General features: G+C 42.7%; 1 protein-coding gene across 4 annotated transcripts in view; it reads left to right on the forward strand.

Annotated features, from left to right (window-relative positions):
• The window catches only part of PDSS1 (decaprenyl diphosphate synthase subunit 1), a 51,577-nt gene that overhangs the window by 16,640 nt on the left and 15,853 nt on the right, over window positions 1–19,084 (forward strand). For 3 of the 4 annotated variants that reach the window (XM_003821409.4, XM_063607636.1, XM_034930147.3), the window contains exons 6-8: window positions 8,428–8,569; window positions 12,008–12,119; window positions 12,216–12,325. In XM_003821409.4, coding sequence (XP_003821457.3) covers window positions 8,428–8,569; window positions 12,008–12,119; window positions 12,216–12,325 — 364 coding nt within the window. Of the gene's footprint in view, window positions 1–8,427; window positions 8,570–12,007; window positions 12,120–12,215; window positions 12,330–19,084 lie in introns of all 4 variants that reach the window. The other variant, XM_034930146.3, reaches the window with a different exon arrangement.

A 19,084-nucleotide genomic window follows, 5' to 3' on the forward strand; every position in this document is an offset into this window, starting at 1 on the left:
AGATACTGCCAAGTGTCCCATGGTCCCACGCAGCGCAGAATCGCCCCTGGTTGAGAATCACTGGTCTAGAGAATGTGTTTATATTTTTAATTTCTCTCTTAATATGTAATACAGTTCATTGCTCTCAGAAATAAACATGGGAAGGAAATTTTTTTTTTTACTGCTTTAAGTACTATCACCCACTGTCCCCATAATTGGAAGTTTTTCTTTTTCTTTTTCTTTTTTTTTTTTTTGAGATGGAGTCTCGCTCTGTCGCCCAGGCTGGAGTGCAATGGCACAATCCCAGCTCACTGCAACTTCCACCTCCTGGGTTCAAGCAATTCTCCTGCCTCAGCCTCCCAAGTAGCTGGGATTACAGATGCACGCTACCACGCCCAGCTAATTTTGTGTTTTTAGTAGAGATAGGGTTTCGCCATGTTGGCCAGGCTGGTCTCAAACACCTGGCCTCAGGTGATTCACTGGCCTTGGCCTCCTAAAGTGCTGGGATTACAGGTGTGAGCCACCGCGCCCAGCCAATTTGAAGTTTTTTCAGTCTGCCTTATGGAAACTGTATAAATTGTTAGTTGCAGAAAACATGGGAGAATATAACAAAAGCCATTGCTAGTTTAAATAGTAAGTTCACTACTGCCCTCTCCAGGGAATGTCAGAGCTGCAGCCTTATTCTCCCTATAAGTGATTGGAGCAGGGCTTAGGAAAGTCACAGTGCAGAGACAGCATCCGGCATGGGGACAAGTCACGGTTGTGGCGTGGGTTTGGGTGGTACAGTACACTAGCAATTCTGCTCTCTAAGCCCCAACTTCCTGACAATACTTGCTTTCTGCGGACTCTTCTGGATCGGGCACTTAAAGGACTAAATATGTAGGTATTATTTCCATGCCACTTAAGAAGAAGGGATGAGGCTTCTGGAGAGCTGGGCCATTTGTGATTTTGCTTTTGCTGAGAAAGGCTTAGGACAGTAGGGGGAAACGGCAGCTAAAGATTCAGGAGCAGCACCATCCATGTTCAGTGCCAAGAGATCCCCTCCAGCCTCAGTGGCCCCAGATCAGTGAACTTGACAGTGAACCTGACAGGCTTGCTTGTTGGTGATGTCATAATGGAGGGATACTGTTTTAAACCTTTGACAATCAAAGTTTAATGGCTCTTAGGAGGCTTATCAGATACTGTGTTGTTTTTTTTTTTTTGCTTCTGAGGTATGTATTAAATTGGGGATTTTTGCCGGGTGCAGTGGCTCACACCTGTAATCCCAGCACTTTGGGAAGCTGAGGCAGGCGGGTCACGAGGTCAGGAGATCAAGACCATCCTGGCTAACACGATGAAACCCTGTCTCTACTAAAAATACAAAAAATTAGCTGGGCGTGGTGGCACGCACCTGTCGTCCCAGCTATTCCGGAGGCTGAGACAAGAGAATCGCTTGAACCTGGGAGGCAGAGGTTGCAGTGAGCCGAGATCACGCCATTGCATTCCATCCTGGCAACAGAGCGAGACTCCGTCTCAAAAAAACCAAACAAAACAAAAAAAATGGGGGATTTTTAAAACAAAACTTTGGAGGGGATTTTAATAAACGATAGAAGGTATATCTTAAGAAACAGAGCACGAGGGAGAAACTACTACTTACTGATTTTTATATTTTCCTTTATTAAGCTTTTCAGTTGTCCATTAAATGTTCCCTGCTGGATTACGGGGAGTTCTTAACTTGAGGCTCACGGGAGTTGTGGGGTGTCTGTAAACAACCTGACATTGTATGCAAAATTTTGTGCGTATTTGGATTTTTCTGGGGAAGGATTTCTATGGCTTACAGTTTATTCTCAAAGGGAAGTAGGGCCCTGAAAAGCTCAGGACCCCGTGTTTGTTTTCTCTCTGAATCTTGCTAACCATGGTGTCTGGGTAGAGAAAGTAGGAATCCACACAACAGAAGACTCAGACTTGACATGTCCAGAACACAGAGTTGTGGTGGATCCTGAGACTTGCCCCCAGATCCCCCGTCAGTGCACGACTCTGCCCCAGCTGCTGTACCAGGTATGGTTGGTACCTGTTGGCCTTCATTTCTTAGCCTCTTCAAGGATTGCCTTGGCTACAAAGAGTCCTCTCACCTTAGGCTGTGCCCCTTCGGGAGGCAACCCACATCCAGGGACTGATAGATGAAGGGCCATTCTACCTGCACACCCTAGAGGGTGTTTCAGGCTGTTGATTCCGGCTCAGCTTCTCCTGCTACCCAGTCCTGTATCCTCTCCCCCTCCCTCGGGTGTCATTAATCCCAAGGGATAATCCCGAATAAACATCTTGTCCTTTAAACTTCATCTCAGAGTCTGCCTCCTGCAGAACCTAACTTGCAACAGAGCTCAGCAAAACCCAAGCTCATTTTATTAAAGAACCCAGATCAAAAAAGAGCTTTATGGGCTGGGCACAGTGGCTCACGCCTGTAATCCCAGCACTTTGGGAGGCCAAGGTGGGTGGATCACATGAGTTCAGGAGTTTGAGGCCAGCCTGGCCAACATGGTGAAACCCCATCTCTACAAAAAATACAAAATTAGCCAGTCGTGGTGACACACACCTATAAATCCCAGCTACTCAGGAGGCTGGGGCAGGAGAATCGCTTGAACCCAGGAGGTGGAGGCTGCAGTGAGCAGAGATTGTGCCACTGCACTCCAGCCTAGGGGAGACTCTGTCTCAAAAAAAAAAAAAAAAAAAGAAAGAAAAGGAAAAGAGCTTTATGATAGATTTCTATAAAATTGCTTCACTCACTGAATGCAGCACAGTTATAGTGTCTGCATGTTTCTCAGACAAGCCAAACCTACCTAGCCTGCTCAGCTGCCTCATTGAAGACACTGTTACCACTGGCACCTGGATCTTGGCACCATCCATTCCTGTGTGAAACTCTTAGTTCTAAGAAGTGAATATCATTGCCAGCAATCAGGATAACAGACTACCCAAATTGTGCTGTACAGAGATCTGTTGATATCAATTTTGCAAATAGCCAATGGCATTGGATTACATTAGTCCAGTTTTCAAAGCTGAACTAGATGTTTAGGGGGTCAAATTATTAGACACAGTTTTCACAGTAGATAACAGGTTGAGAGTCCAGGTGTGATAACAATCCTGTATTCAGAGGAGGTAACTTTTATAGCACTATAAAAAACTAAGGAAATTACCAAAGCCTATCCCTGAAAAGACTGTAACAAAACAGCCATTTAGCACTGACTGGCTCCAGTGATTCCAAAGGTCAGGCCACTAACAACTGTAGAGCCATTCCTGGTTTCTGTGTGTTCTGTGTCACTGAGCCAGCCACTGCTGCTGCTGTTTATGGGATAGGCAAGAAGGTTGCTACCAAAGGAAATGGTTTTGTCTTTCACCTAGGAGATGGTTCTGTGGATATGTCCATAGTCACTGTTAAAACGGATCTTTGAAGTACATTCTACAGTAAGGGACACCCACTAAGCTGGAGATTTTGATGAGCAGATGGTCATCATTTCATGCATGAGTGCAAGGTCAAGCATAAGAACCTCAGTGAGAGCAAGAGGGCTGCAGAGCTTGTGACCGTGGTGTGTGCACCTTCTTCAGCACCCTCCATGCCAGGATGAGGCTGATTCTGTCTGCAAAGGAATCAACTCCTATACTTTTTTTTTTTTTTTGTCTTGCTCTGTCACCCAGGCTGGAGTGCAGTGGCACAATCTCAGCTCATTGCAACCTCTGCCTCCCAGGTTCAAGCGATTCTTCTGCCTCAGCCTCCCAAGTAGCTGGGATTACAGGCACACACCATCACTCCCAGCTAATGTTTGTATTTTTAGTAGAGATGGGGTTTCATCATGTTGGCCAGGCTAGTCTTAAACTCCTGACCTCAAGTGATCCGCCTGTCTCCCCCTCCCAAAGTGCTGAGATTAAAGGCATGAGCCACCGCGCCTGGGCACTCCTACACTTTCCTTACCCATCCCCAATTTGAAAGAACTGAATGCTGGTTAGTCCATAGTACCCTGGACCCTATAGAGAAAGCTCTGCACAGAGCAACCTGGATAAGTTGTAGATCCAGGTATCATCATAGGGGTCTCTCTCCACATATCCCAAGATTCAGAAGCTCTTGTAATTTCTTCTTCAGTGGCAAGCAAATAAGCAATAGTGTGAACCCTGCATCATTTATGATGCAACTTTGCAGACATCCATTATATCCGCAGCTAAATCTGAAAATATTCAGGGGTTGCTGCTTTTAGATACCAATTATTTTCTCTTGACATTAAAATGCTAACAAATCTATGACTGTTAGGATCAAGTTAAAAAAATTCCCACTGAAGAGAGACTTTATTCTGAGCCTTATGTGTTTCTTTAGGTTTAGAAGGTGAATGAGCAGTGGCTGGGGAGGATGGCCTAGAAGTTGGAGCTCACAGGCTTCCTCCCTGCACTCTGCCATTCCTTAGATTGGAGGCGCCCTTGATACAGATCCCTCCCTACACACTGGGGGTTTACTTGCAATTTAAGACTTCACATTTTATATTAGTATGAACAGGGAAAATATATTTTGTAAAACCACATGTAAACCTCGTAAAGGATTCACTGGTAGGGTCATTATATTATTCTATCTATTTTTAGGTATGTTTGAAACTCTTCATTATTAAAAAAAATTTTTTGGCCGGGTGCGGTGGCTCACGTAATCTCAGCACTCTGGGAGGCCAAGGCAGGTGGATCATGTGAGGTCATGAGTTTGAGACCAGCCTTGCCAACATGGCAAAACCCCATCTCTACTAAAAATACAAAAATTATCTGGGCGTGGTGGCACATGCCTGTAGTCTCAGCTACCTGGGAGGCTCAGGCAGAAGAATCACTAAAACAAGGAGGCGAAGGTTGCAGTGAGTCAAGATTGCGCCCCTGCACTCTAGCCTGGGTGAAAGAGCAAGACTCCATCTCAAAAAAAAAAAAAGATAATTTTTTAAATCTAATGAAGGAGGAAAGAAAAGTCCTGACAGGCATGCTGAATCATAGCATACTCTTGCAGGTGTGAAGTACAGAGGACGTAGCCAACTCTCAAGACCAAGGGCTTCGTTTTCCATGCTACCTTGCCTGTCACCTCTCCCAGATCCTGGGAAAATGTGATCCACTATTTCACAGTAGGAAATAGAAATGGTGCCCAGTTTTTTGAAGGCTTGATTCAGTTTGGCATTTTGGAGATGTCATCTTAAGGACAGTGTGAGGTCTTTCTGTAATCTGTGCATTTTGGTCATCTGTCCCACCCTCACGTTATGGATAAGCAGTGGCAGCATTTCCCAGATGTAAGCTGACACACACTAAAGCTGAACTGGATAAAAAATACATCAGGTAAAACTATGGAACATCTGAAATGCGATGTATATTCTACGTAGAAGCTGTGTTACAGTACCAAATAACATTTCAGTTTCATCCTAATTTCATCAGTCAACAATTTAGCCATGCAAAATGACATTTTTTATTCTATTTATTTATTTATTCGGAGACAGAGTCTCGCTCTACCCCCCAGGCTGGAGTGCAGTGGTGCAAGTCTCAGCTCACTGCAACCTCCACCTCCCAGGTTCAAGCGATTCTCCTGCCTCAGCCTCCCGAGTAGCTGGGATTACAGGCACCCACTACCATGCCTGGCTAATTTTTGTATTTTTAGTGGAGACGTGGTTTCGTCATGTTGGCCAGGCTGGTCTCGAACTCCTGACCTCAGGTGATCCTCCCGCCTCGGCGTCCCAAAGCGCTGGGATTACAGGCATGAGCCACCGCGCCAGGCGCAAAATGACATTTTTAGATGGATATATAGTCTATGAAATTTCAAAATATTTTAAGAAATCTTTGTTGTAATAATAGCTTCAGATTACCAAAACAACTCTAGTATCTTGGTGAGTGCTGCCAATTTCATTGCAACTTCTCAGCAGGAGCCCCGTCTGCTGATGTAATTTATCATAATGGAAGTGGTGCCCAACTTCTGAATGCATGAGAAAGGCTAGACCTTACCTGTTGTTTTAAGGTAAGATCTACTGCTAACTAGTAGGAGGTGTCTAATTTATTAGACTGAAATTCACTTGCAAAAATATTCTAAAAGCCTTATATTTTAAAAAAACTGTAAAAGTTTATATCTTTTCCTGTGCATTCAACTCAAAGAAGATAGGGCCTAGTAAATTTACCTGAAAAATATTTAAGTATTCTAATATAAAAACTGAATCTCACTGAGGGATTCAGGTGGCTTAAAACTCACCTGAACCCTGAACCTCTATTTTCTCATTTACTGAAGTTTATTGGGGTTTTTGGTTTTTTTGTGTTTTTTTTGAAGTGAAGTCTCTGTCACCCAGGCTGGAGGGCAGTGGCATAATCTCGGCTCACTGCAACCTCCACCTCCCGGCTCAAGTGATTCTCCTGCATCAGCCTCTCAAGTAGCTGGGATTACAGATGCACACCACCATGCCCGACTAATCTTTGTATTTTAAGTAGAGTTGGAGTTTCGCCCTGTTGTCTAGGCTGGTCTCGAACTCCTGACCTCAAGTGATCCGCCCGCCTCAGCCTTCCAGAGTGCTGGGATTACAGGCAGGAACCTGTAACTGTGCCTAGACTACAGAAGTGGTTTTTATATGCTAATTTGTCCCTACCCTCCACTGCTTTTGTTTTAATACTCCCCCCTTAGAAGAATCTGTTGTGATCTAAACATATTAAGAAGTTGTAACTGAAATATTAATAAAGAATGAGGCCAGGCATGGTGGCTCACACCTGTAATCCCAGCACTTTGGGAAGCTAAGGTGGGTGGATCACCTGAAGTCAGGAATTCAAGACCAGCCTGGTCAACATGGTGAAACCCCATCTCTACTAAAAATACAAACATTAGCTGGATGTGGTGGTGTGCACATGTAATCCAAGCTACTTGGGAGGCTAAGGCAGGAGAATGGCTTGAACCCGGGAGGCAGAGGTTGTAGTGAGCCGAGATTACGCCATTGCACTCCAGCCTGGGCAATAAGAGTGAAATTCCGTCTCAAAAAAAAAAAAAAAAAAAAAAAGGAATGAGTAGCACTGTAGACATGATTTCCAGGCTGAGAGCAGTTGAAAGGGTCTAGGGTTTAGTTCTAAGGCTGCTGGTGAGAGGAGCCAGCGTGACATCATATTTTAAAATTATATGTAAAGCAAGATCAAAAGCTTTTCTCATGCTGATTTAGTGTCGATAGTTAAATTCCAGCACCTTTTATGTAGTTATACTTCATTTTTCATTGCTTTCTGCCGGGTCTGAGGAATTGGAATGAGCATTACCTTGTGCAGATGTTCAGATTTGATTTTTAAAGAAAAAGTCATATTTCAGAATCCCTCTCCCTTTTTTCCCCTCTAAGATATAACCTGATGGTATTTGAAAATAAGCATTTGGAATAAGTGCAACATTTGGTTAGTGTGTGTTTAAATGAGGATATGTTTTAGGTTCCAAATGGTTATTTCCCCAGTTTGATTTTCTTGAAATTTAGTTTTTAAAAATTCCCATAGATGATGGTGGTAATAATGATTAAAATGAAATGGGGGACATTCCCTCTGAACTGTAAAATTTATATCTGTGTCCTGTCTTCTTGAGCCTACTTATCCTATAGTTTGTGTTAAACTTGGGAAATAAAAGTTTAAATTTCTAATGAGAAGGTTAAATGTGAGTTGGAAGAAAGTTTTACAAACATCTTCTGTTGGTTACTGAGGTTGTCATACTAAACATTTAATTTAAGACATTACTACGCGGGGTGTGGTGGCTTACGCCTGTAATCCACACTTTGGGAGGCCAAGGCAGGCGGATCACTTGAGGTCAGGAGTTCGAGACCAGCCTAGCCAACATGGTGAAACCCCATCTCTACTAAAAATATAAAATTTAGCTGGGTGTGGTGGTGTATGCCTGTAGTCCCAGCTACTCATGGAGGCTGAAGTGGGAGAATCACTTGAACCTGGGAGGCGAAGGTTGTGAGCCAATATTGCACCACTGCACTCCAGCCTGGGTGACAGAGCGAGACCCTGTCTCAAAAACAAAAAAGACAGTATTAAAAGCCTTGAACATTGAGACAGTTGAGTCTTTAAAATACTTTTAAAAAATGCTTCTCACCTATCTTCCCTATCCACCCCAAAATTTAATTGTAAACTTATAAACTTAAACACCTGACCAAGAACACTGTTATAAAGATGATTCTTCAGCCCAATAAGATCAGCCAGACTTCTGATCGTTTACTGTTTTTTTGGCTAATGGTACAATTTCTACTTCTTCAATGGGGAATTCATAAAATGTAGTTGTGGCAGGGTTTCTCATACATTTGTAAATGTATAGAAATGGCTGTGTGGTGAAGCCAGAGTTTTTATACCGTTTCTCTTAGAGAAATAACATTCTTTATCCTAGATCCGATGTCCAGTTTTCACAAGCTGATTGCTGAGAAGGTTCTAGGCGGCGTCTGTTAAAAAGCATTGCTTTCTGTTAATTAGACATGTGCAAGCCAGCCAGCGCACCATAGCCTTAATTGCAGAAATGATCCACACTGCTAGTCTGGTTCACGATGACGTTATTGACGATGCAAGTTCTCGAAGAGGAAAACACACAGTTAATAAGATCTGGGGTGAAAAGAAGGTATGGTTTTTTGGTTTTTTTAAAATCTCTCTTACTGAATCACACGCTTTTCGGACCGCATTTGTTTCTCAGATTTGTCTCATTAAAAATATGCTTGCTCAAATGTAATGTGGTCTTCTGAATTTCAAAAAAGTATTCATGTCTTGTCCAAATACAGATATTTGATAAATAAATAATAAAAAATACCATGGAAAAATAAACTTAGTATTTCTAATGGAATTCCTTTGGTTATAAGGAAAGGGATTTTCATGGGTATCCAAAAAATGTATTTCATGAGGAATCATACATTTTACTTTTGGGCTTAGATTACCCAGATTCAGTTTAATTTTTTAAACATTTGTATAATTGAGTGCTGCATATAAATGCCAAAGCAAACAAATAAAACTAATAAAAGAAAAAAGAAACCTCAGAGAGATACTGTTCTGCCATGAAAATTCTATCTTTTGAAATAGAAGTTCCGTAATTGGGTTTGGTTCATATATGTATATATTAAAGCATATTTCTATATTATTAGCATTGGGAATATGGGAAACAGGGACTTGGTTTGAGGATGCATAGATCCTGGGTTGAAGGATGAGAATAAAGTTGAACAGATGAGAATGAAAATGCACAGGCATTCATCGCCATCACCACACACGTGCTCTACAAACAAAAAGTTTGTGCAGGCCAGGCGCAGTGGCTCATGCCTGTAATCCCAGCACTTTGGGAGGCTGAGGTGGGTGGATCACCTGAGGTCAGGAGTTCGAGACCAGCCTGGCCAACAAGGCAAAACCCTGTCACTACTGAAAAAACAAAAATTAACCAGTGTACACCTGTAATCTCAGCTACTCAGGAGACTTAGGTGGGAGAATCACTTGAACCTGGGAGAGGGAGGTTGCAGTGAGCCAATATCACACTACTGCACTCCAGCCTGGGCAACAGAGTGAGACTCCATTTCAAAAAAAAAAAAAAAAGTTTGTGCAAACAACTACCCCACCCTCACCTCCTTTTCTCTCATAGATTTATAGTATTCCTGGTTCATTCCTATTTAATTCTCCTTATTAAAAGAAGAGATATATGTATATATACACACACACACACACATACATATATATATGTTTATTGTTATCTTCACATGCTGGTTTTATTTGAACATAAATGACTGTTTTGAAATCGAGTCTTGCAATTTCATTTATATGCCTTTTATTTCAAATTTTAGATTAAAAGGTTTTACATCCTGTTGACTAAATTCTGTACATCAGAATGTTGGCCAAAAAGCAGATGGCGTTTAGATTTGGAGAGGACGTGGGTAACTCTATGACCCATCCCTGCGGTCAGCTGTGTCTGTTTTCAGGCACAGCCAGTCCTAAAGCCTTATGTGGAGCCTTGGGCTGGGGAAGAGGATCAAGAGAACAAATGATGGTCTCCGCCTTGGCTAGCCCCTGTTTGTCTGCCTCTGCCACTGGGGGCCTCTTTCTGAGGGCAGGCCAAGGACACATGTGCCGCCTTCACCTGCCTCTTTCAGTTCTGACAGCCATCTGCTTAGCACAGGGCTACTTGCCAGTTCCTACCTGTTTCTGCCTCTGACCCACAACTGCTATGTTACCGGTACAAAACCCCCCACACACAGTGCCCTCTCGGTGAACCCTTGTTAGGCCTGGCCTGGGCTTCCTAGCACTTCTTTCCTTTAACTCCCACCCCTGGCCGTCACAGTCCTGTGGCTTCCATGTCATATGCTGGACCTTTTGGTCTCTAGGATCTCCCCGGCCAGGTGAAGAAGGAAGTAAAGGCCAAAGGATCCCGAGCCTTGAGCTGCTAATGATGTAGGGGCTGGGTCGGGGAATGTAAGTGGGTAACTATATATCATAATTTGTAAAATGACTTTATAGGCATATACTTACATCAGGATGTCTTACATAATATGTATATTATATAAAGTGGTGATTAATTGGTAAACACAATGAACATCACTGTTTAGATACTAAAGAACTAAGACAATAAGTACCTAAATAGTTATGTTGAAAATTCTGTGAACTCTAGCCTTTATGACTAATTACTACAGAATGTAACACTTACGGCCGGGTATGGTGGCTCATGCCTGTAATCCTAGCACTTTGGGAGGCCGAGGCAGTGAGATCACTTGAGGCCAGGAGTTCGAGACCAGCCTGGCCAACATGGTGAAACCCCATCTCTAGTAAAAATACAAAAATACCTGGGCGTGGTGGTGTACGCCTGTAGTCCCAGCTACTCATGAGGCTGAGGTGGGGGGATTGCTTGAATCCGGGAGGCAGAGTCTGCAGTGAGCCGAGGTCATGCCACTGTACTCAAGCCTGGGCAACAGAGCAAGACTCTTTCTCAAAAAAAAAAAAAAGAATGTAATATATATCTTTAAATATGCAAATTAATGTGATATATAGGGTGTATTTGGTTATAGCATATAATTCAACTATTTATGCAGTAGTTTATAACTAGTTGCTAATACAGTGTAGACATCCATCACAGTCTAAAGAAGACTGGAAATATGTTGATTGCTTAGTGTTCAATGGAAAAACTTTTTTTTTTTTTTGTCTAGGAATGAGGGGCAGTGTCACATAGTACAAAAAGCATTTCACTTGGAGCCAAAATTCTTTGGTTTAATTTTTATTGAAAATAACATGTATCGTGCCATGCTCTGGGGTGTGCTCAGTACTAGCTGAGATGATTCCTAGTCTGAGCTCCCACTCCACCCCACCCTCCCCACTGCCCTGGGAGCATAGAGACTAGAGCATCACTGACTGGTACGCAAGGTGTGATGGTCGCAGCATGCACAGGTGTTGTACTCACACAAAAGGGAGGCATCTGACCAGACTGAGGGATCGGGGGGAACTTCTTAGAGGTGGCATCTGAACCAATTATGCAAATAAGTCCACTCAGTGAAGAAGGGGGCAGAACTTTTTGAGCAGAAGGAACAGTAAGTGGAAAGGCACAAGGGAAGAATGAACATCCAGTGTAGTGAAACTGAAGGCAGCTGCATTTTGGTGGGGCTGGTGAGTGAAGCTGCTCTCCCTCTCCAGGCATTGATTTCTTCAGGTGTCAACTGGGGAGATGGACATGGTCATCTCTGAGAGCCAATACAGTTCAAGTACTGTCCCAAATCTGTAACCGATTATTAGAAACTGGGAAGAGTGACATGGTCATCTCTGAGAGCCAGTCCAGTTCAAACACTGTCCCAAATCTGTAACTGATTATTACGAACTGGGAAGTGACATGGTCATCTCTGAGAGCCAGTCCAGTTCAAACACTGTTCCAAATCTGTAACTGATTGTTACGGACTCCTATTGAGGAAGAAGAAGGTAAAAAACCCTGCATCCAAGATGAGCCCCCACTTCCACGAAGCTCCCTTCCAGTCAGTTTCATCATTGGCTCTACTGCTCTGATGCATTTTTCTGAACGTTCTGTTTTCCCCCTGTCTTTTTCTAGGCTGTTCTTGCTGGAGATTTAATTCTTTCTGCAGCATCTATAGCTCTGGCACGAATTGGAAATACAACTGTTATATCTATTTTAACCCAAGTTATTGAAGATTTGGTGCGTGGTACGTTGATTCTGATTTTTCTTCTTTGTTATTCAACCCTGGTGTTTAGCCAGGCAATAAAGCCGCCTCTCAAATGACTCCTTTCCTTCTTTATAGGTGAATTTCTTCAGCTCGGGTCAAAAGAAAATGAGAATGAAAGATTTGCACACTACCTTGAGAAGACGTTCAAGAAGACCGCCAGCCTGATAGCCAACAGTTGTAAAGCAGTATGTACGTTCTGTCTTTCTTCAAGTTAAAGCCTCATAGCTCTTTTTTGGGAGCTAATTTTCCTAGAAAATATTTCGGTGAAGAATCTTAAAATAGTATCCAAAAATCCCAAGAGGTTAATGAGGAAAAGAATGACATCCCCAAACAATAGAGGACTTCTGCTGTATTTTCATTTTTGCCATCTTCTTTTGGTATGCAGGCATTGACTTTTCATCTTTTCTTCCCAAGAATTGAATCAAAATAAGCTTTCCCGCACCTTCCCCAATCTGATTGCCAAACTGTATCATTCTGAACAATTTATCATAATTTCTCTAATGATTGATATCACACACACTCTTTCTGACACTTCACCTTTTAGAAATGAAGTGCTCTGTTCTTTAATATAATATTTACCCAGGAAAAGATATCTATTAGATTGTACTAGCATTCTATGAACTTTTTTTTGTTTTTTTGTTTTTTGTGTTTTTTTGAGACAGAGTCTTTTGCTGTGTGGCCCAGGCTACAAAGCAGTGGTGTGATCTTGGCTCACTACAACCTCCACCTCCCAGGTTCAGGCAATTCTCCTGCCTCAGCTTCCCTAGTAGCTGGGACCACAGGTGTGCGCCATCACACCCAGCTAATTTTTGTATTTTTCGTAGGGATGGGGGTTTGCCATGTTGGCCGGGCTGGTCTCAAACTCCTGCCCTCAAGTGATCCACCCACCTTGGCCCTGCAAAGTACTGGGATTACAGGCATGAGCCATTGCACCTGGCCAATACATTGCACCTGGCCGATCCTTCTAATATTTTTACATGAAATATAAACAAGTCCTATTTCTTCAGAGTACAAATTGAGTATAAGCCATAACTGTTTTTCCCCTTGCTTTCTCCCTCCCTCCGCTGTGCATACACATGTATACATTTTTTTTTTTAATGAGTAATACCTTTAATCCGTAGACAAATGTGTGGTATTCATCGTTAGTCCAAGAATGAAAAGCAGTCTCTCCGTAGAATTGTTTATCTGCCCATCTCTAAGCCTGACAGATACTCAGAGACAAAACCTGGACAAATGACATTCCCATGTAATTACAGCCACAAAATAAGGAAGACCTGTAAGGGTCGCATGTCAATTGCTGTCATGATAGACTCCTAACATAATTAACAGGTAAAGAGAGCTTTTGCTCAGACCTCTCAGATGAAAAAGTCTCTTGCTGTTAGTGTCTCTGTTTTGAAAAGTGTCAAGAAATGTATAATTGCAAGGCAGAAAAGAATGAGGACAATCTTTTCTTCCTAAAAAGACCTAATAGAAACTTTAAGGAATGTGAATTATGTAGAACATGCTAGCCACAGTCTCGACCACTTTTGTCTTTTTATTAAAAGGGCTATTATGTTTTTATTTCCAAGAAATTATGTGGGTTTTTTTTTTAAAGTGAGATGGAAGAAAGTATAGACACGAGATGCTAAATAAGAGAATTGCCTATTTTAAGTGGGTGCTCTAACACTTTTACAGTAATCCTTTATATATTATCATGCCCTTGATGGCCCAACTCTCCCTGAAGGTCAGGATCCATCCTCTTAACACATTAGGGTGCCTTAATATTACTTACTAATATTTATCCTTAAGAGGATGTGTTAAGTGAGGCTCATTGATAATTTCACAAGTTTGAGACTGCAAACTTAGAAGCATTAGCATGGTCAGGCGAGGTGGCTCACACCTGTAATCCCAGCATTTAGGGAGACTGAGGCGGAAGGTTTGCTTGTGACCAGAAGTTCAAGACCAACCTAGGCAACATAGCAAGATCCCCATCTCTACTTAAAAATAATATTTAAAAAATAAAGTCTTAGAAGCATTAGTAGTAGAGAGACTATTGGAATTGGAAACACCAAGACTTACTTTCTGCACCACGCAGACATCCCGCAGGCACGGGGTGGGGCGGCACCAAATTGGAGCTAGCACAGAAATTCACTCAGTGATGGAAGCTTACAAAGGGTCCAAAGAAATGGACCTGAGTCATGATAGAGAGGTTTCCTTGTGGTCACTGTTTTCTGTTTAAGAAGCCAAAGATAATGCACAGGAATTCTTTTATAAAGATATGCACCTCATTCTTCAAAGATTAGCAGCTGAACGAACAGTGAACATGTTAACGTGGCTGGACCCTTATTAAAAATGAAATATTTCATGCTGCCCACTAGGGGGCATGCTGACATCGTCCCAGCACTACCTCCTTTTCATGTGGTTTATTCCTAAACTCCGCAGCTCTTAGAATAATAAAGCAAAATGATAGTGTGAGCTATTTGAATAAAAGTTTCTATATTTAAGTGCCTATGGGTGGAAATATTCCAGAGGTGTTATGGATTCAAAATGGCTATTTTTACGTACTCTTGGTATTTAAAATGCAAAGCCATGCGAGCTCCAAAGAAATGCATGCAAAGCAAATTAGACACACCAAAAAGAGGGGAGGAGGAGAACTGAAAGAGCAGAATTATTACAGAAGAAGAACTAATGGGATTGCAAAATGTATTGAGAATTGGAGGGAAACTTACAAGCTGCATTCTACTAAGGATACCATTTCTTCATCTCCCTTTTTTTAGTGAAAATAATATTAAAATCTAAGAGAGGGCTGTCTAGGGGGATTGTTTTGTGATTGACTGATATTAAAATAGAATCCATTTTAGGCCGGGCACGGTGGCTCACACCTGTAATCCTAACACTTTAGGAGGCCGAGGCGAGTGGATCACTTTAGTCCAGGATTTCAAGACCAGCCTGGCCAACATGGCAAAACCCCGTCTGTACTAAAAAGACAAAAATTAGCCGGGCGTGGTGGTGCACGCCTGTAATGCCAGCTACTTGGGAAGCTGAGGCAGGAGAACCGCTTGAACCCGGGAGGTGGAGGTTGCAGTGAGCCAAGATCACTCCACTGCATTCCAGCCTGGGCAACAGAGCGAGACTCTCTCTCAAAAAAAAAAAAAACAGAATTCATGTTATTATCAAAAGATGACTTATTTATTTACATACTTACTCACTTGCAAAATACATTTTGTAGCTTACTAATAAAGACAGTGGCTTGTTTCCCAGGAAATCTGGTGGAAATGAGACCTGAGAGGTCAGGGGGCCTGTCCAGTTGTTGTTAAGCCAGACAGTAGCTGAGTTGGGACTTGAACCCAGAGCTGGGTATGGTAATCCTGCCTTGTTTCTCTCTCTTTTTTTTTTTTTTTTTTCCTTCTGAATTTCTGTTTTCTCCGGGGCTGCTTGTGGCCTGGAATTAATGGGCTCTCTTCCTATTACTTGATTTTCAAAGCCTCAGAGTACCACTACAGAATTGCATATTGTGGGTCACATTAGCAGAACACTCTTTTTTTTTTTTTTTAATTCATTTTTTTGAGATGGAGTCTCGCTCTGTTGCCCAGGCTGGAGCGCAGTGGCATGATCTCAGCTCACTGCAACCTCCACCTCCCAGGTTCAAGTGATTCTCCCACCTCAGCCTCCCGAGTAGCTGGGATTACAGATGCGCACCACCACATGCCACACCTGGCCTCTTTTTTTACAATATTCATATCTATCTATAGGCCTCATTCAGATCTTGCCAGTTGTGAACTGTTATAACAAAAGGGAAAACATATTTTTCTGTTCCAGCATCCAGTCCAGGATTTCACGTTGCATTTTGCTGTCATGACTCTGTAGTCTCTTGTCATCTAGAACAGTCTTTCTTTGCCTCTCATTACCTTGGTATTTGGAAGAGTGCAGGCCAGTTATGTTGTTGAGCCTCTCAGTCGAGCTTCTCTGATACTTCTCAAGATTCGATCCAGGTTATGAATATTTGGCAGGAATACCACAAGAGCGGTGCTGTCCTCAGCTCCTCATACCAGGAGGCGCATGCTGTCTTGTCTGTCCCGTTACTGGTGATGCATGCCTGGATCGCTTGATTAGGATACTGTCGGGCCGGGCGCAGTGGCTCATGCCTGTAATCCCAGCACTTTGGAAGGCTGAGGTGGGCAGATTACCTGAGGTCAAGAGTTCAAGACCAGCCTGGCCAATATGGTAAAACCCCATCTCTACTAAAATTATAAAAAATTAGCTGGGCATGGTGGCGGGCACCTGTAATCTCAGCACTTTGGGAGGCCGAGGCGGGTAGATCACCTGAGGTCAAGAGTTTGACAAGCGTGGCCAACATAGTGAAACCCTGTCTCTACTAAAAATACAAAAATTAGCCGGGCGTAGTGGCAGGCGCCTATAATCCCAGCTACTCTGGAGGATGATACAGGAGAATTGCTTGAATCCGGGAGGCGGAGGTTGCAGTGAGCCAAGATTGCACCATTGCACTCAAGCCTGGGCAACAAGAGTGAAACTCCATCTCAAAAAAAAAAAAAAAAAAAAAAAAAGATACTGTCTGCCAGGTTTCTTCAATCTAAAATTACTATTTTAACCTATTTTGGGCAAAGTATTTTCAGATTATGTAAATATTATTCTGATGGTTGTCAAATGGCTGTTTTTCTATTTTCATTTCTTCTATATCACTCTTCTACAAGAGAGTTGGTATTCTATTTTTTTTGTTATTATTATTTCATTCTCAAAAGAGCTGAAGAGTTGGTATTCCATTGTAAGGAAGCTCTTAACTGTATGGGCTCTTGGATTCTTATTTTATTCTGTATCTTTTTTTTTCTTTTTTTTTTTTGAGCCAGGGTATCACTCTGTCACCCACGCTGGAGTGCAGTGGTGCAATCTCAGCTCACTGCAACCTCCACCTCCCGGGCTCAGGTGATCCTCCCACCTCAGCCTCCTGAGTAGCTGGGATTACATGCGGCTGCCACCATACCCGGACGACTTTTTTGTATTTTTAGTAGAGACGGGGTTTTGCCATGTTGCCCAGGCTGGTCTCAAACTCCTGGCCTCAAGTGATCACACACCTCGGCCTCCCAAAGTGCTGGGATTATAGGCGTGAGTCACCATGCCCAGCCATCTTATTTTATTCTGTAGATTATAACACTGTCATTATTTTAATACTCAATTATCCAACGTATGGCCAGTAGGGGAGGCCCTTTAACCTGGCTGTGTCCTCCATCATTTTTTCAGCACCCCATTTCTGGCAGGAGATATTCAGCCCTGTTATTCACTGTTCTCCAAGGAGCCCACATTCCTTTTGGTGGAAAATGGTGTTAAGAAACCAGAATTTGAGTACTGGGTGTCATCGTTTCTAGACCCACTCAATGGACAGAGCTAGGAAATACATGTATGTATTATATGTAATGTAGGTAGATACGTGTATATCTTTCTGTACCCATCCATACTTATTCAAAACCATGAGGTATCAAACAGATAGTTCCAAATCCATCTAACACCACAGGATTTGTGGTTTATTCCAGGATTCCATCTTTCCATATTTGTAACCCCCTTCCCAAACAGTGAGAGACCTGGCTCCTTTTCTCCGCGGTGTATTTATTTGCACAATCCGAGAATATACCATAGGAGTTTACAAATTCATGACTCATATCTCTGTGAAAAACAAACCCAGTAGCTAGAATTCAGTATTTATCATTCCTTTTGTCTTGGGCCTGAGGATAATAGAATCAAAGCACTGTTCAAAAGTTACCTTTCTCTACATATCAGTGTGGTTGTGTTATTATTTGGAATATATTAACCCATTTATGCCTAGTGTTCCATTATTGGAATGCTAAGCTTGTGGAGTTATTTCTATCCTACTGCTCAAGGTCATTACCAAGGTCTGATTTTTCACAAAACAAATTTGCAACCTCCAGCATAAATGGGTTAATAGTTGGGTTCATTTTTTTTTTTTTTTTTTTTTTTTGAGATGGAGTCTTGCTCCTTCACCCAGGCCGGAGTGCAGTGGTGCAATCTCAGCTCACTGCAAGCTCTGCCTCCCGGGTTCACGCCATTCTCCTGCCTCAGCCTCCCGAGTAGCTGGGACTACAGGTGCCCGCTACCACACCCGGCTAATTTTTTGTATTTTTAGTAGAGATGGGGTTTCATGGTGTTAGCCAGGATGGTCTCAATCTGACCTCGTGATCCGCCCGCCTTGGCCTCCCAAAGTGCTGGGATTACAGGCGTGAGCCACCGCGCCCAGCCTAGTTGGATTCATTTTTATTCCACTTTAGGGATTCCCTCTCATTCTTGCTGATTTCGTGTTTTGGTTTTGAGCGTTTTGTTATTGTTACTGTTGTTTTGAATGTTTGAAACAACGTGGCTGGGCACAGTGTCTCATGCCTGTAATCCTAGCACTTTGGGAGGCCAAGGCAGATGTATTGCTTGAGCCCAGGAGTTTGAGACCAGCCTGGGCAACATGGCGAAACCTCTGTCTACAAGGAATACAAAAATTAGCTGGGTGTGGTAGTGCACACCTGTAGTCCCAGCTACCTGGGAGGCTGAGGTGGGAGGATCACCTGAGCCCTGGGAGGTTGAGGCTGCAGTGAGCTGTGATCACACCACTGCACTCCAGCCTGGCAACAGAGTGAGACCCTGTCTAAAAAAATAATAATAATAAAAAAATAAAAGACATTAATGTAGCTCCAAAAGTCAGAACTATACAATACAGTAACTCTCCCTTTTGCCCTGTTTTCTTCCCCTACCCCCTTGTAGGTAAGCAGTCTCGTTCACTTCTGGTTCCTCCTTCCTGGGTTTCGTTTAGCACAAACAGGCAGACCCAAGTATGCTATCTTCCCTTTTTTCTCACAGCAAGAAGTAGTACCCTAGACTACTCTGCTTTCCTTTTGCATTTCTTCAGTTAACAATTTATTAGGAAAATGATTCCACATTGGTTTGTAGGA

This window comes from Pan paniscus, chromosome 8, assembly GCF_029289425.2.
Source record: "Pan paniscus chromosome 8, NHGRI_mPanPan1-v2.0_pri, whole genome shotgun sequence".
Classification (NCBI taxonomy): domain Eukaryota; kingdom Metazoa; phylum Chordata; class Mammalia; order Primates; family Hominidae; genus Pan; species Pan paniscus.